Raw genomic sequence first — 26,158 nt, forward strand, 5'->3', positions numbered from 1 at the left:
AAAGTAGGGAGAAAAAAATTAATGGTTGGCTTGGAGAGAACACCTGTAAAGGGACAACAAAATTCCCCCCAGTACTTACATTCTCTTTATCAGTTCTTTCTGGTCTTAGTTCAAGGTGAAACTTGGGAAGTGGAGACTGGCCTATTATACATTGCTGAAGGTATGGTGTGCAAAAAAGGTTAATGAAATAGAATTATTTGCGTAGCCTATACTTCACGTTCCATTTGTTCTCCGGCCACAACCCAAAACAACGCGCTGAAACCTGCGGAAACCACAGGTCAACAACTCCAAGTTCCGAAATGCTCGGGGGCCAGTCCCAGTCACCTCCCTCCATGTGCATCTTCTGGGAGTTGTAGTCCTAAAGAGCCTTCATTTCCGGGATGTGGGGACTTCGCACCTACGGGGAACTACATCTCCCTGGAGGCTGTGCGCGTCTTTCCCACCCCCCCGCTGCGTCGCGCTCCACCCCTTCCAGCTCCTCCCTCCCGGGGCTGCAAAGCTCATGCCTTCCTGTTAGTCTGGGAGAAGTTCACTCGGATCAGCTGATCCCCACTGACAACAGGAGAGGAGGAAGCACGGGAGACAGCGAAGGAGGAGGGGGTCGGAGATGGAGATGAGGATAGATCCGCCGGTACCTTGAGGAACAGTTTCCGTCTCCACCGGCGCCCCGTGGTCCCCCGACTCTGCCTAGCTGCGGCCGAGCTGCTCCGTGGTGGGAATCCCGGACCGCCGGGGGCTGGGAGGGAAGGGCACGGCCCTGCGCCGGGCGAGCGACAGTCCTGGAGCTCCGGCTGTCCCCAGGAGGAAGGGGGGGGGCGGGTGCGGCTGGGATGGGGGTGGGGTGGCATAAACAATGGATTCGGCTGTGGCCTCTGCCAGCGTCGGGGGTCTTTGGGGGGACCTTCTTTGTTCTTAGACTCTGCTTCTGCCCCTCGGGTTGTGGTTGTAGTTGCCCGGGAGGAAGGAAGGGTGAGGAATCCCCGGCTGGAGAGAGGCGTCGAGGCGGGGGCCCCAGTGGGCAGATGTTTGCTTGGCCTGGTAGGGCGGTGAGGTGTTCTTTTGAAGGTTGAATTTATATTTTTCTCAATTGTGACAAATTTCTATTTTTGTTTCTGTTGTGGGAGCTGGTTGGGCAAGGCTGAAGTTAGGGTGTAAATAAGGTTTCTAGTCACTCCCTTGGCCTTGTTTATCTAAAAATAAGATTGATAGATTGATTACTGTAGGGGAGGAGCGAGTATCTGAAAGGAGGGCTTTACATTTCGTTGGGGCGTTAGAATAGGGGTCAAGGCTAGGAGCAGTCAGGAATATAACGTAGAAGTGACAAAAGCCCCTTTCCCGCCCCAGTAATTTTTCTTCTTAAGTTTTATTTTTAAGTTAGTCTTTGAGTGACAAGGAGAAAAATTATTTTTTTAAACTCACTGTTGGCCTGCCTTTGCGGTGGGCCATAGTGGAGGAAATCTCTCTCCTGTTGTCCCCTTTTTTTGCAGTTAGAAGGGACAAAATGAAGTACAATAGTTGTTTTACTGTTTTCAAACTTGAAATGGTGACTCCTGTTTCCAGGTTTAAAGTCGTTAATAGACATCTGTTTAGAGTTGAAATGATCCAGTTACAAGGGTAACTGAACCTGCCCAGTATTTCCATGGAGCTAAAGTGTATTATTATTATTATCATTTCTTTAACTTTTTACAAGGCCTTTTTCTTTACCTCTCTCAGTTGTGGGGTGCACGTGGGGGTGCAGTGAGTTGTCCCTCCAAAAACTAGCTACATAGTAATTTTGATTTGGAATTTAATCTGAATGAACAGAGAATTTTAGTCTGGGAAATAAAACAGTGAAGTCTCTTAAATACCTTGGGCCTAGAGGTAGTGGTTGTTTTCACAAGGAGAAGCCTAGACCATGATTTTGAGAAGACATTTCTAGGATCAGAATGAGCTAGTGTTTTACAAGCAAGAATTTTTCTCAGGAGTTTTGGCCTTGTATTTAACCATAATGTTTTTTAAAAGGTGCACTTCTGCTTTTTAATGAGTGGAATCCTTTTCCCTCCTTTATTCCAGATATCCTCTGAAATCCAGACTTGAAGTTGGATTAAATTGAAAAGCTCCTGACCACTCTCTTTCATTACGAAAACCTGGTTGAGGCCCAGCCGATGTACCCACCTCAGTGAACCCATCAGCTTTCTCTCAGATAGCCATAAAAGACCCTTTCAAGTTAATTTTGACCAATCGTTTGCCTGCACTTTATGGGGGGCGAAACCATCAAATTAAATCAACGTTGCTGCTGATACAGGAGTCTCACAGGCAGAAAATTAAAAAATTCGAGCACTTGTGAGTGTGCAAAGAATTCTAATAGGACACTGAAGGGGTTATTGTTGTTTTTGTTTTGTTTTGTTTTGTTTGAGGTCTTCAGTACCTGTGGAAGTCTCTTCAGACTCCAAGGCTTTGTCTTCACTCCTGGGAAATATTTAGTGACTGTTATATGGTGGGTGATTTCTTTACCAATCTGAGTATGAGTACGCAGATTCCCTCAGCAGAGAAGGGGCTGAATCCAGGGCTGATGTGTCAGGAAAGTTACGCTTGCGGCGGGACTGACGAGGCAGTCTTTGAGTGTGACGAGTGCTGCAGCCTGCAGTGTCTCCGCTGCGAGGAGGAGCTGCACCGGCAAGAGCGCCTGAAGAACCATGAGCGGATCAGACTCAAACCCGGCCACATCCCTTACTGTGACCCCTGCAAGGGCCCCAATGGGCATTCCCCGGGTGTGAGGCAGAGAGCAGCTGTGAGGTGCCAGGCCTGTAAAATCAACTTGTGCCTGGACTGCCAGAAGAGGACTCATTCTGGGGGGAACAAAAGGAGACACCCCGTTACTATGTACCATGTTACTAAGGTCCGGGAGTGGCTGGAGGAAGGCGAGATGGATGAGGAGACTAAGAGGAGGAAGATGACTGAGAAGGTTGTCAGTTTCCTCCTAGTAGATGAAAATGAAGAGATTCAGGTAAGTATGTGGGCACAATGGCATTCACAGGGTAGTGGAGCAGATCTGCTGTGGCATGGTGGCTTTCAAAAGGAAAGTCCAGGAGGAGCTCACATTTGAATCATAAAAGGCAAGACCCCTAAAAGCTTAAACTGCATGGAGTCAGATCTAGTTACTTACTGGCTGTGTGACTTTGGACTGAATTACTTTCCCTCTCTGAACCTTATTTTTCTCATCTATAAATTAGGTATAGTGCCTGCTTCGTTGCATTGCTGTGAGGTAAAATGACACCATAAAGCCTGTTGCTTAACAAATGTTCACTATATGGTAGCTGCTGCTATTAGGAAGAACTGATAGAGAACAGTTTTCTGAATGAGAGCACTGTGACAAATTGTGAATCATTGTGAATGGTGAGGGACTGTGCATGTGCAGGGAAAGAAACACTAACAGCGGGTCCCCTGGGAGTGCTAGGTAATAAGTCATAAGTCTGCTATCTTGGTGTAGAGAGGCTGGTCTTTAACTTTTAGTGGCTTTTGATAGGGATAGTGTTCTCTCCAGATGCCTGTTCTTATTTTCATATATAGCCTTCTGATCAGTAAAAACCACAAGGGTGTTTAATTTGAATCTGAGTTGGGGAGATGGTAATGTATGACAGGGATGATTGGGAAAAAGGTGTGTAATGTTTTTTCTTTCCATGGAAGTTAGTGTAATGTCTCTGCTTATGAGTGAAGACTGCTTGAATTCACATCCTGGCTTAGGCACTCTTGGCTGTATACTATATAACCATGGGTGAGTTATTTAAGCTCCAGGCCTCCGTTTCACTTCTACTTCATTGTAGTAGATGAGAAGATTCCGAGATTGGGGATGGAAATGAAAGGCCCTATCACAGGGTCTGGCACGTAGTGTCCAGTACCAGTTTGTTGTTTTTTTGTCAGTATCTTGGAATATTTGTGGTGCATTGACTCAGTTATTTCAGCGGTGATGACTCCTCAAGGTTCTAGATTGGAGGAGTACCTGTGTTAAGTTACCATTTGAAAATGCCCTAATTACCCACCAAGTATCTTCCATCTCTGTCTTTTTCCTCCTTGGATAAGATAATGGTAGTGAATTACATTGTGATTTCCTATGTATTGCTATTGTCAGCTAAATACTTTTCTAGCACATTCTTTATGGGTCAAGAGGAACTCATAAGAGTTACGGAAGAATGACCCAGATTCTATTCTGCCTCCCTTGTTAGCAATAATGTCTTCATTATGGATTATGGTCTAATTGGGAGATGGTGTGGACTCAGGATTTTATAAGTGCAACACTTGGACTCGGATGATTGTTGTTGGTTTTGCCACCCATTCTCTTTCATGTCAGCCTTTGGAAAGACACACTTTGGATTGCTGTCACTTTGTAAAATAAGAGGACATACAATTTGGGAAGAACCAGTATTTAACTTGCATGGGTATTGTGTTGGCACCACAAATAATATTTTTTTAAGGGAAGGAGGATGCGTATGTTTTCTCTTTCTGTAACAGTGTCTCACATTCCTTAATAGAGTTAGGAAAATAAAAGGAAGCTTAATGGAGAAGGCACCTCCAACTACCCAGATATGTTACTTGTCCATCTTTTTCTTATAGTATCTAGTATGTGTACAGTTTGGGTCGTTGTAAAGATTCCTCCCTTCATCAACATTGGCTACTTCCCAAGAAATAGCAGTTTATTAATCCAGGCAACATTGGTTGGGAGTAATGGATTGGGCATATAATTCATTCTTTTAGGTGGTGATTTGTTTTCTGAGTCATAGTAGAAAAATAAGAAAACATCCAGTTCAGTTTTCTAAGGTGACTGTCCAAAACAATTTGAGAGGTGCTTGTTGAATGCAAATCTAGATTATAAATTTAGCCAGCATGTAAACTGTTGGGTGGCAGGATCAGGTCCTATGCCCTGTATCATGTACAACAGTAGGCACATTGTCAGTGCGTAAATACTTGCTGATAGATGGGCAATGTTACATCTCAACTTCAATTTTTAAAAAACAGGTATCATGCACATACCTAGTAAAAAACTGAAATGATATAAAAGGGCATACAGTGACAAGTTTCCCACCCCCTCCACACACATAATCTCTTTTCTTAGAACAGTTACCGTTAGCTGTTAACTGCATGCCATTTTAGGATTTTTGTGTATACTTAAGAATATATGTAAGTACCTTTTTAATTGAAAATGAAAAAGTATACTTGCTGCTTTGTCCTTGGCTTTTTTCACTGAAAGATACATCTTGTACAGCTCTCCTTATCAGTACATTGAGGTCTACATCATTATTTACCACCCTCTCCAGCCCCTCCCCCATGGTAACCACTTCTCAGTGTCTGTAAGTTACTGCTGTTTTGTTCATAGGAATTATTTTAGCAGCCTCTAGGCTGTGGTTTCCTCAGATTCTGTGGCCTAGAATCCCCTAAGATTTGTTGGTTGTTATTTGAGTATTATTCAGTTTTCTTTTGGAAAACCTAGAAGGACAAAAGCTTCCTTTTAGAAGTGAAAATTTTATCATTACCTTGTGATTCAGTGTGTGCTGTAGAGGTGAATTTGAGGAGAGATTGGCTTTTGGTCTCGGAAGCAAGAACTCAATTTGTGACTCCTCGATGGACACATTTGGCCTGCTAGCCAAAGACATTCATTAATCCATCACGTTTATTGAGCCTATATTATGTGCAAGGCACTTTCTAGATTCCAGAGGTACATGGTTACTGAGACTTGGTCTAGGCCATCATAGAGCTCACCATTCAAGGAGGGAAAGCAGAGTACACACGTGTGAAACACAGAAGATGTTTCAGCTGTAGTAAGTATTATTAAGGAGGAGGGGTTTGGAAGCCACTTTTGCAGGATGGTCAGGAAAGATTTTATTATAGAGGTGACTTAAGCAAAGACCTGACCTCCAGACAGAGGGGGGTGGGAACAAAAAGAAAGTGGATGGCGAGTTGGAGGTATAGAAAATGCCATTTTGGCAGGAGTGAGCTGGCAGAGAGTGGTGAGGAAAGAGGTGCAGAAATAAATATGTGCCAGATCATGTGAGGCCTTGCAGACTATAGAAATAACTATGGGTTTTAAGTGTAATGGGAAGCACTGGGCTGCTTTATGCTGGGAAGTCTCATGGTCTGATAGAAATGTTTAAGAAACGGCTCCTGTCTTTAGTGTGAAGACTAGATTGTAGGGGTCAAAAGGCAAAATAGAGTTGCAGAAGATGAGGTGAGAGGTGGCTTAGATTTGGTATTACCATTGGTATGGAGAGATAGAAAGACGTTGGTGAATTTGAGGTAAAGTTTGGATGTAAAACAGGAATGCTGTTCCAGGCTAGAGAGGTGAGGAACAAGAGAACTCAGTGGTGATGCCTTGGCATTTGGTTTGTGCAGATCACGTCTGCCTAATGCTCCAGACTTTATTGACTTGAATGGATAAAAAAAACCTGCAAGTCTTTAAGAACTCGATTCATATAATAGAGTTAAATTAGTCTCTTTTGGTAATATCTAACACAGTGATTTCACCAGGATTGGTTTTGCTCCCCAGGGGTCATTTGGTTTCACAGCTTGGGGATGGAGGTGATGTGCTAGGGTAGAGGCCAGGGTGCTGCTAAATATCTCATAATACATAGAGCAGCCCCTGCAGAAAGAATGATCTGGTACAAAATGTCAGTAGTGCTGAGATTGAGAAACTCATCTAACAGATGAAGGTTTGGTCTAACAGGGGATCTGGATTCCAGTGAAGTGGAAAATATATCATGGCTAAAAAAATCTAACACCAGTTTTCCCTCCTCCTCTTGGTTCTGTTATCTTGTCAGAAATAATCTAGCTGAAATCAGATTCTCTTTTGGCCTGTTTTGTACCCTCTCTAGTAAAATGGTTAGATTTCTGCATTGTATACACTGATTTTTCTACACCTCAGTGGAACTGCACTAGGAAAACCAGAGGACTTGCAGACCCATTATTTAGAGTCCCGTGCTAAGATAGTGATCCACACTGACAAGTCATCTACAACCTCTCGAAGTTAGTGACAACACCCTTAGCAAATAGCGCAAAGGTTAGAAGAACAAAGTTCTAACAGAGTTCTTAGTGGAGGAAGAGGATACTATTTTCCTAGCTGTTGAATCTTGTGAGGGATTCAGACATCTTGTCTTATCAGAATGTTGACTAGTTAAGAGAGAAAAAAGGTGAAATACTAAGTCATTTTTGTCTTCATTCACATAGATATATATGTATTTAAATCCCATACAAGTTTTTGTTTTTTTCATAGCCAACCCATTGTCTTTGTCCTTTTCCTATAAATTTCTGTGATGTCCTCTTCCCAAGAAGGTAGAGCAGCAAACTGACAAAAAAAATTTCATGTTTCATCTTTACGCTGACTGAGCCCTGACTGGGACATTAGGAGAACCACGGAGCTTCATGCCAAAAGATTCCTGAAGGTTAGTCCCCTCATATTGAACCTGCAAGGTGATAAGGAAGCCCAGGGACCCAGGAGTGGGCAGTGAGAAGCTAAGACAGTGTCCACTGGGGCGGGCCCTCCTGGACTCCAAAATAGACAGCCATGGCCCTCTCTGAAATGGGAGGTCACGGTGAGTCTTCTCTGCCCTTCCTCCAGCCAAGTCAATGAGGACTTCATTGCACTGAGGCCGTTCCTTTAAGAAGACCCATCACGTTGTTTGGCTGCTTCACTTGTTTACAGTCCCAGAATAGTGTGGCTCAGAACACTGGGACTTGGCTTTTCTTTTCTTTTTTTAAATGGCTGAAAGAGACATCACTCTACTGGGATTCAGGAATGGAAAATAGCAGAGGATGTTTTCCTACTGTATAGGAATCTTGACCATGGATCGGCTGTGTTGATCTGCCCCATTTCTGTGCCCCTTCTGTCTTAGACTCATCTGCTGGTGACTCCTGGGCCCTGCCTTCTGCTTCTTGGTCCAGGTACCTTGCCAGGGCTTGGTCTTCCCAGGCCCTCTGTTTCAGACAGGCTGCAGAAATGCCACTGGACTTGATTCTGGTCAACAGGTCATGAGTTGGGGGAATCGTAATCTCCCAAATTGTGGAACCTCCTCACTTCTCTCTTCAAATGGCCAAACTATTATAATGTAAAGACTAATTTGGGGACTTTGGCAAGGGCTAACCTGAATATATTTTGGTTCTTAGGTATCATATAAGAAAATGTAGCAAAGAAACATAGATCTGTTTAGGAGGTGTCTGCAATAATTGGATGAGTAGCAGAGGCTCCCTCCCCCACCACTGCCTTTCACTCGAAGAAAACCATGTAAAGGCCCCTTTTGCTTCGGAATAGTAGTAGAGGGCAAGGTACTGTAGAGCATTACTGGGAAATGCAGGGTTGAGCATGACTCAGACAAGCGGGAACAGGAAAGAGCCTCTGTTATGTGCCTTTGGTTTCTGCACAGCATCTTGTGAGCTTTCTCAACCTGGGCTCATTCAGTTATAACAGGCTCTTGGCATTTAATCTGGGAGGCTATTTAGTTTAGTTCAGGGCTGTTTAAAATTTGACCCGTATAAGTCAAAACCACTGTGAGTCAGCTTTTCAGGCAGCCTACCTTTAACTATTTCAAGTTACTTTCACTTTGTGTAATTGTATTTTTTCTGGTCTGTCACTGTAAGTGATCAGTGTTTCTGGAATTGAGCAAACATTTGTTTTTTTTTCACCAGAGTTAATGTAAGAGGCATATTTCTTATTAAGTTGACCTTTTAATTCTTCCTGTGGGTGCATCTGCTGGCTGTGCCACCCTTGAGTTTATCCTGGAGATTGTGTAGCCCAGAAGCGCTTCTGTTGGCTGGCTGAGCTTTTCTGGAGAGTCTTGCCTGCTTTGGGAGGAGCTCCCATGAGATCATTTCTGAGGTTAGAACTGCTGTATGCATTGAGCACATTTGATTGGTGATGGGAAGCCAGAGGAAGTCTAAGGGGTAAGACCTGAAGAAGGGAAAGAAAGGAAGGATATAGAAAGTTCCAGGTATAAAAAATGAGAAAGACATATGGAAAGGGATGCAGAGGTCCTTTTGGAGACAGGAAAGGGTGGATGCTTCCTTGGAGAATGTTCTGTTCAATTTGTCCCTTTTTCCAGTGGCTTTTGGCCCCCAGTTAAGAGGCTCTCTGACCAGTTTGTGTGGTCAGCTTTGTGGGGCTGGAGTTCTTTTAGGCAGAAAAGTATGAATACCAGCCATACATAAGCACCTGACCTCTGACTTGACTTTGCTGGAGGAGGATTCTACTTTCTGGTAGCTTCTGGAATTTTTACCTCCTTTGTCATTTCCTTCTAGAAATTGGATAAGTGCTGTCTTCCCCAGGGAGTTTGACTCTAGATGTTAGAATGCTTGAAAAGAACTGACAGAGCCTGGTTGTGGCCTGTAGTCGTGGAACCCCAGGTTTAAGTTAAGAGACACATAAATCCCAAGCAATTCAGCAATCATAGAGTATCTAGAAATTCCTCAACTTTCCAGCCCAGTCCCTTCTGCCTGGTGAATATGTTGTCTGCATAGCTTAACTGTTTTCCATCATGTCTCATAACCTTTTCTTTCTAAGAGGTCAGTTCAGTTTACATTTATTATTCAACAACAGTCATAAACATTTAGTGTCAATTATGTGCCTTACTAGTTTGAGTAATCTCTATGAAAAATGTTTTAAAATGAAAATCAAGAGGTTAAGTGAGACTGGGGAGGGATGGCAGAGGCCTTCATTCTCAGGAAAGCCCAGCTCTCTTTTCTGCTTATCTCTAAGTAGAGGCTCTGAGTCTGAGGATCACATGACTGTTTTTGCATACCCTTCTGGTCCTAGTGACCATGAACCAGTTTAGTTTGTGGTTAGCAGATCACTAGGATACACTACTGTTTATGCCCTACGTCTCAGTCAGCTCTGTTGTTTAGAGCTGGATCATCTGAAAGGCAGGCAGGCAGGCAGCCTGCTTAGCTTTCTGTCTATTCTTTCTTTGCCTCCCTTCCCACTTTCTCTTCCTTCCTTTTTTCTCTCTCCCCTTCCTCTTTCTCTCTCCCATCCTCTTCTGTTCTCTCCTTCCCTTCACCTCACCCTCCCTCTTTCATTTCTCCCTTTTTTCTTCTTCCCTCTCCCTGCTCCCCTTTTCTGAAATTAACCAGGTAAATTTGCCACTGCCAGGAGAAAAAATGTTTCTAGAACTAAACATAAATTTTTTTTAGGCTTATGCACTCCTTTGGATTGTTCATGACATTTCTCTCCCTTTCATTACCACAGAAAACTGAGTTTGCTACATCTTTTTTTTCAAAGGATTGACTTATTAAAAAGGTTTTTGGCTTCCAAGGGCAGCCTTCCTTGATCACCATATTTAAAAGAGCAGCCCCTGCCTCCACCAGTGGTCCTAAACTAACCCTCTTCTGATTTTCTTTCCTTCATATCACTTACTACCATTTGATATAATATGTACTTTAAAAAATTATCTCAGTGTGGTAGGATTCACACATAACATGCACATTTTTAAAAGTGTACAGTTCCACCATCACAATCTAGATAGAGAACATTTCTGTCCCCCTACTAAGGTTCTTTTATGCCTCTAGGAAGTTGGTTCCCAGCAACACTGATCTGTTCTCTGTTGCTATAGATTTGACTTCCCTGGACTTCCATGTAAGTAGAATCATGTAGTGTTCTTTGTATCTGGTTTCTTTTACTCCCCATATGTTTTTGATGGTCATCCATGCAGTTGCATGTTTCAGTTCATTTCTTTTTATTGCTGAGAAGTATTCCATTGTATGGATATACAACAGTTTGTTCATCCATTCACTGTTGATGGACATTTTGTATACCATATACCATATATTTTAATGGTTTGGATATTGTCTGCCTTCTCCTTAGAATGTAAGCTCCATGAGGGTAGTGATTTTCTTAATTTGAGGTGTAATTCACATAAAAAGGTTAACCATTTTAAAGGGAACAATTGAGTGGCAGTACATTCACGATGTGCAACCACCGTCTCTACCTAGTTCTGAAACATTTTCATCATGTTTCCTACTATTAAGCAGTTCACCCCAGAGCGCAGTGATTTTTTTGTCTTTTTTTGTACAACTTTTATTTTCCAATTATAAAAATAACAGACTCAGAATGTTAAAATATAGTAAAGGAACTATAGAGAAGTATAAAATTTGATATTAATTTTACAATAAAAGGAAGTATCTCAACCCTTTTAAATGTTGCATTTACTTTTTAAACATTTTATTGAGATATGATGCACATACCATGCAATTTACCCATTTCAAGCATACAATTCAGTGGCTTTTGGTATATTTGAAGATAAGTGCAACCATCACACAGTCACTTTTAGAACATTTTCATTGGGCACTGATTTTTTGCCTTTTCTGTTCGCCAGCATCTAGAACAGTGTTTGGCACATAGTAGGTACTCAGATAATATTTGTTGAATGAACGAAATGCACTAATGAGAATAAATCAATTTAATTATTCAACGAACATTTAATGAGTACCTATTATGTGCTGACAGCTGAGGGAGGTAGAAGTGGCACTATACTGAACTTGCCCTTGGGGAGAGGACAGTCTAGTGGCAATAGAAGACAAATAAGTAGAAATAAAGTGAATGATGTCAGAGCAGTATAGAGAGGATATTACAGAAATTCGGAGGAGGGTTATATTGCTGGAGGGGGTTACTTTTTTATTGACTTAAATAGTTCTCTGCTATATTGCTGCCTCCCGGGGCTCCACTCCCGGGGCTCCAATCTCTTATTCCATGTAGAACAGAAACAGGGCCCTTTTGGTCTCCACCTCAGACACCAGGGATCTTTGGCATAAAGTGTGAGAAAAGCACTTGGGTGAATCTCTGGTGTAATCATAATTCTTGGAATCATGTCACATCATTCTTTTGAAGACTGAGTGCTTCTTTTGCATAATATATGAATTATGCAATCTTACAATACCTTTTTTTTTATTGAAAAGATAGATTATTTTGAAAGAGGGAGTGGTAACTATTGAGTGAGTATCTTAATTCCATTATCCCTAATTCTTTAATGAGGTGTTTATTGGAAACCTTCCCTCAGGACACATTTTGCTTAGGATAATGGCATGAAATTCTGTGTTGGTAGTGGTGACTCTGGCCTTGAGGCAAACCAGGGTAACTACAGCAGTAATGGCAGTCAGCACTTCTGTAGCACTTACTGGATATGCTGTGCAAAGTACTTGACGTGCATTATCTCATTTAATCTTCAGAGCAACCCTATAAAGTAGATTGTGTTGTTAGCCTCATTTTACAGGTGAGAAACTGAGACCTGGGGATGTTAAATAGCTTAAGGTTATTCTAAAGACGGTGGATGGTAGAGGCAGGTTAGTTTAACTCTTAAAGGTAATACTACACTGTTTTTTTCTCCAGAGAGAATATAGCATCTAGACATTCTGTGCTGTGTTCATTCATTTATTTGACAGCTATGTATTGATCTCCTATTATGTGTCAGGCCCTGTGCTAGGGCTACAGGTGAACAATACAGACCAGATCCTTGCCAGTATGGAGGACATTATAGTTGGGAAGCTCTGAACCAGGAAGAATGGGAAAACGTTAACAGAGATGGTAGGTGGAGAATGAGGCTTTCAGCAAGAGAAGGGTTGAGTATAAATTGTCCATGGTGTGTTCTGGGTAGAGGTGTACCTGAACCTAGGTCTCTCGTCTTCTTCTTAGCCTTGTGCTTTTACTGCTAAGTCCCATAGTCTTTACCAGAGCTTATGTCTGTTTTTATAGCTGGCCAAATGCAGGTATGCGCTGCCACTTAAAAGTAGGGCTACGTCTCCCATCTGGAAGCTCCTTGGAAGAGTCCATTGAATATGATGTGGTCTTGAGGGTGAGGCAGTATTTTTGGTCTGTCCTTAGAATTTAGCTTTGGTTTGGAAAACTTTTTACTCAGATTTAAATGCAGAGTTGAACTGGGTAAGTTGGATGAGGTCAAAGAAACTGAGTGTGGAGCTAAAAATGACTCTTTTAAAATAATTCATTTTGTGGATTATCTGTACATAGAAATGTTCTCTTTCCTGACAGAGTAGGAGGGGAGCCTGTGAGGCCGTGTGTCAGAAGCACCATGGGTAGTTAAAATACATGGGAGGAGAATTCCTGACCTCTCCTGTAATGGAACACTTTGGGGACACTGGACTGGAAGAAAGTGATCTTTGTCCTTACCAAATGTTCTCTGTGTTTGTGAGGCCAGTCTCATGACTTCAGTGGTCTTAAGAAAACATTTGATTGAGAAACAATTGTGTTTTTACATGAAACTATATTGGCACATACACGGATAAACACAAAGGTACACACTCCTTGTAGGATAGAATGAAAGGAAATTTTCTGAACTTGCTGGGTTGGGGAAACAGGCTTACTAGAACTATCTGGCAGTAGGAGCTTGCAATTGGAATGGAACCCCCTTATCATTTGGACTTTAAAAATAGACTGGCTACTGATCTATTTGACATTGTTTCAGTAAAATCCTGTCTGAATATCAGGCCACAGACTCAAATCATTGCCTGGAGTTCTTTTCAACATGATAAAAGTGGCACTGGGTTTTTCAAGGAAGAGTTTCCTCACCTTCCACTTCTTTCCCTCCCTGGGCAGAAAGAATATGTTACCTCAGTTTTATACCTGTGCTGGTGTAATGTTATCAGGTCAGTGCCAGACACTAGATGAAGCTCAATACATGTCTGTTGACTAAAGTAAGCAACCAAACTCTAATTTCCTTTTGGGATAGTGGTCCCAGTTCTGTTAAGAGTGAGAATCTGGTTTGGTTTCTTTGGGCTCTCTCTTTTTCTCTGACTGCAACCAAAAACGAGCGAAAGCAAAATAAACCAGAGATCAACATGTAAAAGTAATTAGTAGGAACTTCATTTGGGGAATAGCTATTGACTTAGGCTAGTTTTGGCATCTCAGTAGACAGGTAGAAAATAATCTTTTTTGTCCTGGAGGTGAGGTTTATCATAAGTGTTAGACTGTGATTCGGAGCATCCAAGCTTTTCCCCTTAGCTCTTGCCACTGCCTTGGGGAAGGAGCTGATTTTTGCTCTCCGCCACAGGGAATACCTTCATAAAATTTTAGAGGACTGTTTGATTACAGTTGGTACAAATTAGATCCTTTTCATCCGGAGAGAACAGAACTGAAAGAACCTCAGTGCTGAGCCACTTTCCTTTGGAATGTTTTCTGAGTGTCTCTGGGGTTTCACATCAGGAGTTTGTGTGTTGGTTTCTCCTTCCAAGGCTGTTCACTGCAGTTCCTTCCCCATCTCTTGCTTTTCCCTTCCCAGGCCTCCTCAGAACAAAGCCCCTGTGGTCAGTTTTCCTGGAATGGTTTTCTGAAGGCTAAGAAGGAATTTCTTTTTTTTTGAGAGGGCATCTCTCATATTTATTGATCGAATGGTTGTTAACAACAATAAAATTCTGTATAGGGGACTCAATGCACAATCATTCATCAACCCCAAGCCTAATTCTCAACAGTCTCCAATCTTCTGAAGTGTAACAAACAAGTTCTTATATGGTGAACAAGGTCTTACATAGTGAATAAGTTCTTAAATGGTGAACAGTGCAAGGGCAGTCATATCACAGAAACTTTCGGTTTTGATCACGCATCATGAACTATAAACAATCAAGTCAGATATGATTATTCATTTGATTTTTATACTTGATTTATATGTGAATCCCACATTTCTCCCTTATTATTATTATTTTTTAAAATAAAATGCTGAAGTGGTAGGTAGATGCAAGATAAAGGTAGAAAACATAATTTAGTGCTGTAAGAGGGAAAATGTAGATGATCAGGTCTGTGCCTATAGACTAAGTATTAATCCAAGCTAGAAAAGGGCAACAAAACATCCACGGATGCAGAAGATTTATCTCAAAACAGGGGTGAGGTTCTAAGCCTCACCTCTTTTGATCCCCAATTTCTCACCTGATGGCCCCCCTGCGACTGTGTAAGAAGGAATTTCTTAAGGGAGACTGTCATCATTCCCATTGCCTGCTGGGTCAGAGATTGACTGCTGGACACGTTTCCCTGCCCTAAACTGCTCTGAATTCTAAATTGGAGCACCTAGAATTCACTGAGTACTGTTACTTGATTTTAGGAACTCCATTTGGAACTCTATTCAAAGTGAAAAACTTTATGGGTGGGATAGAGGTAGAGAGAGAGAGGTGTACTGTTTGGTTTTTTAAAGATTGATAGACATTAGATGGCCACTTAACTAAGAATTGGCTCTAAAGCCTGTATTAATAATTATATGTTGTTTTGATATATAGGATAGGAGTTATCAGAAGCAGGCAGTGAGGGCTCTCATTTTTAGGCAGTCAGTTTAGATTTCATCACATCACTGACTTAGTCCCTGAATGAGCAGTTTCTGGGCAACAAGCAGGGCAAGCCCATCTGCTGCTGCTCTGCACCTGGACCTTCTCCCAGTGGGCTGCTCTTTAAATGATAATGGGTAATATTTATCACATGCTTACTGTGTGCCAGGTTGTGTGCTAAGCTCTTTACGTGCTTTCTCTCATTTAGCCCTCAGTATCCCTACGAGTTGTGGCATCTGTTATTACCTCATTTCCCTGAAGCTTCAACAGTTGAGTAACTTTTCCAGGGCCACCCAGTGGCAAAGTGTGGAGTGGAATTTGGGTGTTTCTGATTTGTGTGAGGTCCAAGAGATGGTCTGGCAAGCTGGGGGAGGACCAAAGGCACAAGTTGGGGAACGGTGGCTTTGGTGTTGCCCTGCTTTTGCTATTGCATTTAAGGGCCAGGGATCACTTCAGACATGTAGAGCTGGGTTGGGTGGCCAACTGGTAGGGCTCAGAGTCATATAGCTTCTTTCATTCCAGGAATGGAGGAAAGTGGGATCTTTGATTGCAAACAGGCAGAACAAGTAGAACAGGAGCCTTGTTCCCTTCTGGCGCCTGCCTTCACTCATCAGAGCAGCTCTACCTATCTTTTTCTTTACCTTTTCTTCTCCTTACTGAAAACCAGTCTTGCTGCCACCTAGGCCTAGGCTGTTCTCTCCTCTCTGGTTCAGGGGAAAATGCCTACAGGTTAAGGATGAATTGAGTTGTTCAACAGGGAGTAAAATAGTGTGAAAGGCAAAAGGAAACACAAAGCATGGTGTCAGTTGCCAGGCATTTTCTCATTTATCTGTTTGTTTGATTGGCAACCACTACCCAGTCAAGGGAGACAAAGATAGTAGTATCTTCATTTTATGTGTGAAAAAAATGCAGTTGTTGCATGTTAAATGATTATCCAGGGCTTGTCAGGGAAACCAGCCTAAGACTTTGAACTCCCCTGCACAGAATTTTTTGCACTGCACTCAGATGGATATGCCCAACACATGAACATATATGTTTTAACGTACCCCAGGACACCATGTGCCAAAATAAGATCCCCAAATGCTGACAGGGAGTGTTTTATTCTCATCCCAAACAGGTTTATTTATATATTATATGTGCAGCATTTGGTGGGTACGTAATGTGAATCTTGAGACATTTGATCCTCTGGTTCCCCTGTGTCCCTTTTCTGGTGCCCTCTCTTGCGTATCCTGGAAATCAGTGGCCATTTTGTGGGCTAGCAGATTGATGACAAAGTAGATCTCCACGGAAAGTCCCTAGGCCTGGTGGTCTTCCCAGAGATCATTTGAGAAGGTAGATGGCTCTTGCAGCTAGCACCCTGACCTTAGCTGACTCCTTGCTGGTTGGGGTTTATGGAGCTTTTGTTTTGTTTCTCTTGAAGCCAACTTAACAGCTTGGAACCAGGCTGGCTGAGTGACACTGGTCCAAAAATGGGCTGTTTTGTGTAACTTCTTGTTCCTCTCTGTGTCTGGGAGATCAGTGAGCCCTTACTAAGTTTATCAAATGTTGCATATGTTAGACCCTAGGAAGATGTCCAGGGTGGAGAAAAGTGATTAAAGTACCTAACAAGGTACCTGGCATTCATTAATTCATTCACTCATTTGATAACTAGATATTGAGCTCCTACATGCCAAGTTGTGTTCCAAGTGCTAGGGATGTAAAGATAAGATGGGTGTGGTTCTGCCCTCATTGGTCTAGTGTAGGACCCTGTCGCTGCAGTAGGCATTCAGTAAATTATTAGTATTATCATTAACATTAAGGCTATTAATATAATACTAATGAAGTTATTAGTAATGAGTGATTTACTGTCTTGATGAGGTTATGGGAAATGAGCGCTTGTTGTATTATCACATCCAGTGCTCTGTCTACATGTCTTTTAACTGCTCTTTATCAGACCAGCAGACTCTTAAGAATCAGGATGGTGTGTTTTCTGTTATGGCTGGAAGATTCTAGTGTAGTGGTTCATCACTCTTAGCTGGAGTAGAGCATTGCCTGTTTGGATTAGGAGCTTTGACCATAGGGTTCTGTATTCTGGGAATAAGGGCCCCGAGCATCTTTCTGGAGCTCCAGTCTGGGATCTCACTGGTACCAGGTCTCTTCCTTCCTGGACTGACATTTTATAAGGACTTTAAATTGTTCCTTAAATTGTTCTATAAATTGTAAAGAGAGGAATTATGGATGGGTGAAGTTGATCAATAAGTTTTTGTTTTTTTTCCACAACAGCTTTATTGTGATGTAATTCACATACCATATGTTTCATTCTCTTAAAGTGTACAATTCTGTATTTTAAGTGTATTCACAAAGTTGGGCAACACTTAACAACTAATTCAAAATATTTTCATCACCCCAAACAGAAACCCTGTCTCTTTAACAGTCATTCCCTACTCCCTTATTCCACCAACCTCTTGAACCACTGATATACTTTCTGTCTCTGTGAATTTGCCTGTTGTAGACATTTTATATAAATGGAATCATAGAATACTTAGCATTTTGTGACTGGCATCTTTTAGCTTAATGGTTTCAAGGTTCATCCATGTTGTAGCATACATGAGTATTTTATTCCTTTTTATGGTTGAAAAATATTCTATTGTTTGGATATACCATGTTTTGTTTATTCATTAGTCAATAGACCATGTGGGTTGTCCTCAGCTTTTGGCTATTATGGATAATGCTGCTATGAATATGTTCAGGTTTTGTATGGACATATGTTTTCAGTCCTCTTGGGTATATACCTAAGAATGGGATAATGAGACACATGGTAACTGTACGTTTAACTTGTTGAGAAGTTGCCATTCTGTTTTCCAGAGTGGTTGTGCCATTTTACACTCTTACCAGCAGTGAGTGTTCCAGCCTTTCCATATCCTCACCAGCACTTACTATCTTTTTGATTGTAGTCATCCTTGTGGGTGTGAAGTGATACCTCATTGTGGTTTTGATTTGCATTTCCATGATGACTGTGGTGTTAAGCATTTTTTTATGTGCTTATTGGTTATTTGCATATTTTCTTTGGAGAAATGTCTGTTCGAATTTGGGGGTTAATTTAGTGTTTTTTTTTTTCCTTTTTGAGTTATAAGAGTTTTTATATATTCTGGACTACTAGTCCCTTATCATATATTATTTGTAAATACTTTCTCCTATTCTTTAGGATGTCTTTTCACTGTCTTCATGGCATCCTTTGCAGAATAAAAGTTTTTAATTTTGATGAAGTCTAGTTTATCTACTTTTTCTTTTGTTATATTACTTTTGGTGTCATATCTAAGAAACCATTGCCTAGTCCAAGGTCACAAAGATTTGCTCATCTCTTTTTCTAAGAGTTTTGTAGTTTTAGCTCTTCCATGACCACAAAGTTCTTACATTGACTGAGGCTTTAAAAGTTCCTGTTAGATGTTTGCTCTGGTGGTAGGGGCTGGGTGGGAGGCTGTTATCCTGGAACTTCTTTTCCTTGCCACCTTGATAAATCAGTTAAGCACCTTGACCCTGGGAAGCACATGCTCTTCTTGGAGGTGTTTTAGCTGTTTTGCGGTTTCTATATTTCATTATCTCTTTTTTTGAAGGTAAAAAATGAAGAGGACTTTATTAAGAAATTGGACTGCAAACCTGATCAGCATCTGAAGGTGGTTTCCATTTTCGGAAATACTGGTGATGGAAAGTCTCATACTCTCAATCATACTTTCTTTTATGGCCGTGAAGTCTTCAAAACCTCCCCTGCCCAGGAGTCCTGCACTGTGGGAGTGTGGGCCGCCTACGACCCAGTCCACAAAGTAGCAGTGATAGACACAGAAGGGCTACTGGGGGCTACGGTGAATCTAAGCCAGAGAACACGGCTGCTGCTTAAGGTTCTGGCCATCTCAGACCTCGTCATCTATCGAACTCATGCAGACCGGCTGCACAATGACCTCTTCAAGTTCCTTGGGGATGCCTCAGAAGCTTATCTCAAGCACTTCACCAAGGAGCTCAAGGCTACCACTGCCCGCTGTGGCCTGGATGTCCCCTTGTCCACCCTGGGCCCTGCTGTTATCATTTTCCATGAGACTGTGCACACTCAGCTGCTGGGCTCTGGTGAGTAGACAGGGTGCTGTGTCAGATGGACCTTCTTGGGTACCTTTAGGGAGGCAGCCACTAGGCTGCAGCAGCAACCTGGTGGTGGTGGATTGCCCAGAAAAATTTCTGCCTGGGCAAGACCTAAGGAAGTGGTGCAGGAAGGGTGGAGGGGTCAGCCATGTCAAAGTCAGCTGAGTGGCTTTGACAGTCTAGAGGTCCTTGGTGATCTGGATAAGACCTGTTTCCCAAGGATAGTGGGCATGAAAGCCTGATCAGAGTGGGATCAAGAGAGAATAGGGGGAGAAGAGTTAAAGCAGTGAGTATATTCAACTCCTTCAAAGAGTTCAATAAAGGGAAGCAGACAAATGGAATGAAAGGTAGAGTCTGATGTGCAAATTTAAGGAATTTTCCCTTTTCAGAATGTAAGATGAGGTATTGCAAATGTCTGTGTACTGATGGGAATGATTCATAAGAAGAGAAATGATGCAGATGTAAGAGATGGAGCAGGAACAGTTGGGGGGATGATACACAAATGGAAGGGCTGGCCTGTTTGGGAGCATGGACAGTCATCCATAACAACAGGCGAGAAGCTAGAGTAGGGGCATGGGCGAGGGAAGGAGGTAGATGTGATGGGTGTGTGTGGAAATTGTCTCACTGTTTCTGTTTTCCTAGAGAAATAGGAAGTGGGGTCAACACCTAAGTGGGAGGAGGAGGGAGCTGCTGCCACAACAGTAATTGGATGCAAGTGGGTAGAGTAGTGTTGGCCCCTAAAACAGTTTCACCATTTACCTGTTCATTCAGCAACCACATTAATTACATGCACAGTGTCATGTACTGAGCACTGGGGCACCGAGCTGGAGAAAAACACTTCCCACCCTCGAATAGCTCACAGACTATTTAGGGAGACCACGTGTGTTCTGTTCTGTAGTGGATGTAGGAGTGCAGAAGAGGGACACTTTGTACCACCTGAGGAGGCCGAAATTTGAACTCCGAAGACTTGGTAATGGGGTGGCAGGGGGAGCAAGGGTACTTTAGGAAGAGCAGACCTCTGGTGGTTTGAAGGAGCAATTTGTGACCAGGAACTGCAGGTGGTCCTGCAACAATTTCCTCATTTCCGTTCTAGCCTCTTTCAATGCATCCTCACAGAGCATCCAGAGTGATCTTTTTACAAGCTTAATTTATAACTTAGATGATGTCATACTCCTGCTTACAACCTGTCAATGGCTTTCCAGTATGTCGGAATAAAACCTGAACTCCTAATTGTGGTGTTCACTCCTGCCCATGTCTCTGAACTCCTTCTCCAGTTACCCCCTCCTCCCTTCCCCGTTCCATGTGTGTGCTCACACGACAAGTGTACACTCCCTCCACTAGCCATGCCAGCCTTTTCTCAGTTCCCACCTTTGCATATGCTACTCTGCCTGGCTAGAACACTCTTCCCCAACTAGCCATATTTTTTTCAGATTCAACTCAACTCCCACTCCCTTGGAGCCTTTCCTGACTGTCCCCCTAAAGGGGCCTCTCCTGTACACAAGTGGTCACACTCTTGTTACATTAGTCAGTTCGTTTGCATCAGAGCACCTGTAGCTCTTGGAAATCACCCTATATGTTTACTTTTTTTGGTCTTTTCCCACTCAAACGGGAACTCCATGAATGCAGGAGCCTTGCTTATCTTACTCACTGTGTCCAAAGAGCCTGGATAAGTGCTTGAAACAATGTAGGCTCTCATCGATGTTTGCTGAATGCATAAATGAATAAAATGTCTGAAGCATAGATTGTATGGTTGAGATACTTAGGGAATCAGATGATGGAAGCCCTTGATCAGTTCTCAGATATGACAGGAGCCCCTGAAGGCTTTTAAGCAGGGAGTTACATCTTTAGATTTATATTTGCAAAAGGGAGCCTGTTGCAGGGTGAACTAGAGAAGCATGCTGGAGGCAGGGAGACCAGCCAGGAGGTTATCACCATACCAGGTGAGAAGTGACAGGGCCTGAAACAGAGTAGTGGCAGTAGGAGAGAAGGACAGACTGGGGCCATATTAAGGAGTTAGAATCTGAAGGGCCCGGGTCTAGTGGGAAAATGAGAAATCTAACTTCCAGAATGGAAGAAGAGATTCATTAGCAAGTGACTCTTAACTGCAAAGTGCTGACTTGAGGGTGCCTCCTGTGATCATCTTTTTAATGCCACTCTAGATCTTTACAACTTTGGTGGGTAGAAGGTTTAATTTTCAGTTCAGGATTTTGAAGTAACCAGCCTTTCAAAAATAACTTTTTTTGCCTTGTGCCATGTACCATACTAGGTGGTCTTTTCTGTCTTGATTTTTAAAAAAATAAATGCTAATTACTGTATCATTGCTATTCAGCCCAGTCAATAGCAGCCCCATTTTACAGATGAATAAACTGAACTTGGAGAGCTTAAGTTGTGCCACCAAGGAGGTCCCAGCTAGTGAGTTGCACAATTGGGGTTCAGAACAAGATCTTCTAGCTCCTAAATCCAGAGCTATTTCTGGAATACCATTGCTGCTTCTTGAAGTCCTGAGATGGAACCAAGGGAGCCAGAGTTTGTGCAGGGTAGAAGGAGAAGTCCCTGCATTGTGGGCAAATTAGAGTTTTCTCTGTCTCAAATCCTGTTCCTTTTCTGGATAGAGGATCTCTAGGTGGGAGTTAGTTGGCAAACGACTTGTCTCTGTTTTACAAATGAGCTGAGTAGGACCAAGCTCCCATAATCATCCGGGACAAGCCATGAGATGATGTTGGGAGGAAGTGAAGGTGGTGCAGCTGGCTCCATGTGGCTCTGCGAGAATCACTCACTCATGGGCCTGGATCCTTCCTTCAGAAATGATTGTGCAGGAAAAGTTCAGGAGGAGATGGTTTAGGGCTTAACTGCAGAATTCTGGCTTCTTCTTTTTGATGACTGTACCTTTAAAGTTGAGCTTGTATAAGCTGTATCTCCATTGTTAATTGGAGTGATTTTATTGTTGTTAAGTATTAAAGAAAAATTTTTAAAGTCCTTCCAACTCTTAGCTCCAAAATATTTATTGGGTCGATTTGTACTACCACTCCCCAGATTTTTGGATAAATGTTGGTGAAACCGTGGGGAGGTAAATACCCTCGTTTGTTTATAGCTTCACCAGCATAAGTCCAGCATTTTCAAAGTAGCTATTTATTTAAATGGTTAATTCTGCCCATAGGATGGAAGACTGTGTGACTGTTAAAAAGAATAAGGAACTTCTCCAAGTGTATTATGACAGGGACAAATACTTAGAGTATGTTATTAAGTGATAAAAACAGGTTGCATGTATCTGTTGCTAAGTGTGTAGACCAAGTCTGAAAGGGTAAACACTGAACTGCAGTTACCTTTGGGGAATAGGAGGAAATAGAGGGCATAGGATTTCTGTCCTTTTATACTTTGATATGTTTAGATTTTTTTATAAGCAGATTTTTAAGAAAAGACTTCCTTGAAGTATAATGTACCTACAGAAAAGCACACCTCATATCAAAAGTGTAGTAACGTGATGGGTGTTTATAGCCTGGATGTACCGGTGCATTCAGGACCAGGTCATGAGACACCAGCACCCACTTCCTGGAAGCCTGGCTCATGCTCCCTTTTGGGCAAGGGTAACCTGAATTCCAACAGCATAGGTTAGTTCTGCCTGTCTATGTACTTTATATGTATACGGAGTAAGGCTACATGTTACTTTTAAAAGAAAGGATCATGTACCTGTTTCTGCTTGTCCAGATCATCCCTCAGAGGTGCCAGAGAAGCTCATACAGGACCGGTTCCGAAAACTGGGCCGCTTCCCCGAAGCCTTCAGTTCCATTCACTACAAGGGAACGAGGACTTACAATCCCCCCACAGACTTCTCTGGGCTCCGGCGCGCTTTGGAGCAGCAGCTAGAGAACAACACTACACGTTCTCCCCGGCACCCGGGCGTCATCTTCAAAGCCCTGAAGGTCAGTTGGCTCCTGCCTTGAGTCCTCAATGGGGTACCAGCAGGTGGCGAGAACACTCAGTTCTCCAGCTTTTATTGGTGCCTGTGATTGGAAACCTGGGCTGCAAAGAGAGGGTCTAAGAGAAGGAAGTACACTCGTGGAGTTTGCACCTGTCTAGTGACTGCATCTTGCTAAGAGCATGAGTACAGAGGACTCTTGGATGATAGTTAAAAAGTGACAGGTTCTCATCTTGGAGAAAAACTAGGCTTTTAGGGAATAGGAAAGCAGTCATTTTTGGGTGGTATGACCCAACCTTGGTGAGTTAACCCTATGTTGAGGCTCATTTACCTGGACAGCCTTTGTGCTTTCCTTTATAAAGACTCACCTATTTTTTTTTTAAACCAATTAACTTATTCAAGAAGGCAACTTTTTATCACTGTAAATGGAAAACTATAATCACAGGTAGGCATTTGCTAAGACAAACAAAAGCAGGCACATGGTAACAATAATTGCTGTTTATTATGTACTCAAGTTCAGAGGACTATATATGGAGTTGTTCATTTAATCCTTATGTCACCTTCGTAAGTACTACCATCCTCATTTTGCAGATGAAGAAACTGAGGCACAGAAAGATGAAGCAATTGGTTACACACAGTTTACCAAGTGGTAGCAGGCATAAAACCTGGCTGGTTTACTCTAGAGCTCCTTCTCATGACCAGGAAGACTCTCCTGCCACTCAACAAGTAACATATTTCCTTGCTAGAGACGGTTACTCATGGAAGGTTCTGAGATGGGGCCTTAATTTTTCTCTATTATTTTTATTATTGTTCTGAAGAGGTTCAGGAGATGATAAACTCTTTCCTAAGTGAGACTTTTGCCTTAAAAGAGTCTGTTTTGAGATAGAAATTTTTTTTCTTTTCTTTTTTTCTTTTATCAAATGTACATCACAGTGGCTCAACAGTCCCCCTCCCCTTCCCCTACTGGCACCCACTCCCCTCCCTCTTGGTAACCACTAGTCACTTCTCAGTGTCTATGAGTCTAATGCTATTTTGTTCCTTCTGTTTTGCTTTGTTTTTGTATTCCACAAATAAGTGAAATCATATATTTGTCGTTCTCCACCTGGCTTAGTTCACTGAGCGTAATACCCCCTAGATCCATCCATGTTGTTGCAAATGGCAGTTTGTAGTTTTAATTTGCATTTCTCATTGTAGTTTTAATTTGCATTTCTCTGATAATTAGTGATGTGGAGCATCTTTTTATGGCTGAATAATATTCCATTGTATATATGTACTACATCGTTATTTATTCATCTATTCATGGACACCTAGGTTGCTTCCATATCTTGGCTGTTGCAAACAGTGCATATTCTTTTCGACTCAGGGATTTTATTTTCTTCAGTATTACTGGGTCAAATAGGATTTCTATTTTTAGTTTTTTGAGGAACCTCCATACTGCTTTCCATGGTAGTTGCATCAATTTGCAGTCCCACCAATAGTGTAGGAGAGTTTCCTATACCTCTGCACCCCTGCCAGCATTTGTTATTTCTTGTCTTTTGGGTAGTGGCCATTCTAAGTGGCACGAGGTGGTATCTCATTGTGGCTTTAATTTGCATTTCCCTGATGATTAGCAATGAGCATCTTTTCATGTGCCTGTTGGCCATTTGTTATCCTATCATTTGTTGTATCCTTTCATGGAGTAATCCCCCTTTTATTTCTTTCTTCTTTTCTTTTTTTTGTTATCTTTAATCTACACTTACATGAAGAATATTATGTTTACTAGGCTCTCCCCTATACCAGGTCTCCCCTATAAACCCCTTTACAGTCACTGTCCATCAGCATAGCTAAATGTTGTAGAATCACTACTTGTCTTCTCTGTGTTGTACAGCCCTCCCCTTTCTCCCACACCCCCCATGCATGCTGATCTTAATACCCCCTTCTTCTTCCCCCCCTTATCCCTCCCTACCCACCCATCCTCCCCAGTCCCTTTCCCTTTGGTACCTGTTAGTCCATTCTTGGGTTCTGTGATTCCGCTGCTGTTTTGTTCCTTCAGTTTTTCCTTTGTTCTTTCTTTCTTTCTTTATTTTTATTTTTTTTTAGATAATTTTTATTGAAGAGTAGTTGACGCACAGTATTACATTACATTAGTTTCAAGTGTACAACACAGTGATAAATCATTTATATACATAATTCTAGGTTACAGCTATCACCCTACCAAGCTGTTACAATATCTTGACTATATTCCTTATGCTATACATTACATCCCGGTTACTTATTTTACCATTGGAAGTCTGTCCTTTTTTTTTTTTTTTTTTTTGTGAGGGCATCTCTCATATTTATTGATCAAATGGTTGTTAACAACAATAAAATTCTGTATAGGGGAGTCAATGCTCAATGCACAATCATTAATCCACCCCAAGCCTAATTTTTGTCAGTCTCCAATCTTCTGAGGCATAACAAACAAGTTCTTACATGGAGAACGAATTCTTACATAATGAATAAGTTACATAGTGAACAGTAGTACAAGGGCAGTCATCACAGAAACTTTCGGTTTTGCTCATGCATTATGAACTATAAACAGTCAGTTCAAATATGAATACTCATTTGGTTTTTATACTTGATTTATATGTAGATACCACATTTCTCTCTTTATTATTATTATTTTTAATAAAATGCTGAAGTGGTAGGTAGATACAAGATAAAGGTAGAAAACATAGTTTAGTGTTGTAAGAGAGCAAATGTAGATGATCAGGTGTGTGTCTGTAGACTATGTGTTAATCCAAGCTAGACAAGGGCAATAAAACATCTATGTATGCAGAAGATTTCTCTCAGAATGGGGGGGTGAGGTTCTAAGCCTCACCTCTGTTGATCCCCAGTTTC

At 42.0% G+C, this 26,158-nt stretch overlaps 1 protein-coding gene across 3 annotated transcripts in view; it reads left to right on the forward strand.

The window, feature by feature from the left end:
• Positions 1-491: 491 nt before the first annotated feature.
• Positions 492-26,158, forward strand: part of ZFYVE1 (zinc finger FYVE-type containing 1) — a 55,516-nt gene continuing 29,849 nt past the window's right edge. Inside the window, exons 1-4 of one of the 3 annotated variants that reach the window (XM_057488338.1) lie at positions 492-712; positions 2,053-2,986; positions 18,867-19,371; positions 23,089-23,303. In XM_057488338.1, the coding sequence (XP_057344321.1) occupies positions 2,474-2,986; positions 18,867-19,371; positions 23,089-23,303 (1,233 nt within the window). In that variant the 5' untranslated portion in view covers positions 492-712; positions 2,053-2,473. The remainder of the gene's footprint in view (positions 713-2,052; positions 2,987-18,866; positions 19,372-23,088; positions 23,304-26,158) is intronic. The other 2 variants (XM_036913288.2, XM_036913289.2) reach the window with 2 other exon arrangements.

This window comes from Manis pentadactyla, chromosome 11, assembly GCF_030020395.1.
Source record: "Manis pentadactyla isolate mManPen7 chromosome 11, mManPen7.hap1, whole genome shotgun sequence".
NCBI lineage: Eukaryota > Metazoa > Chordata > Mammalia > Pholidota > Manidae > Manis > Manis pentadactyla.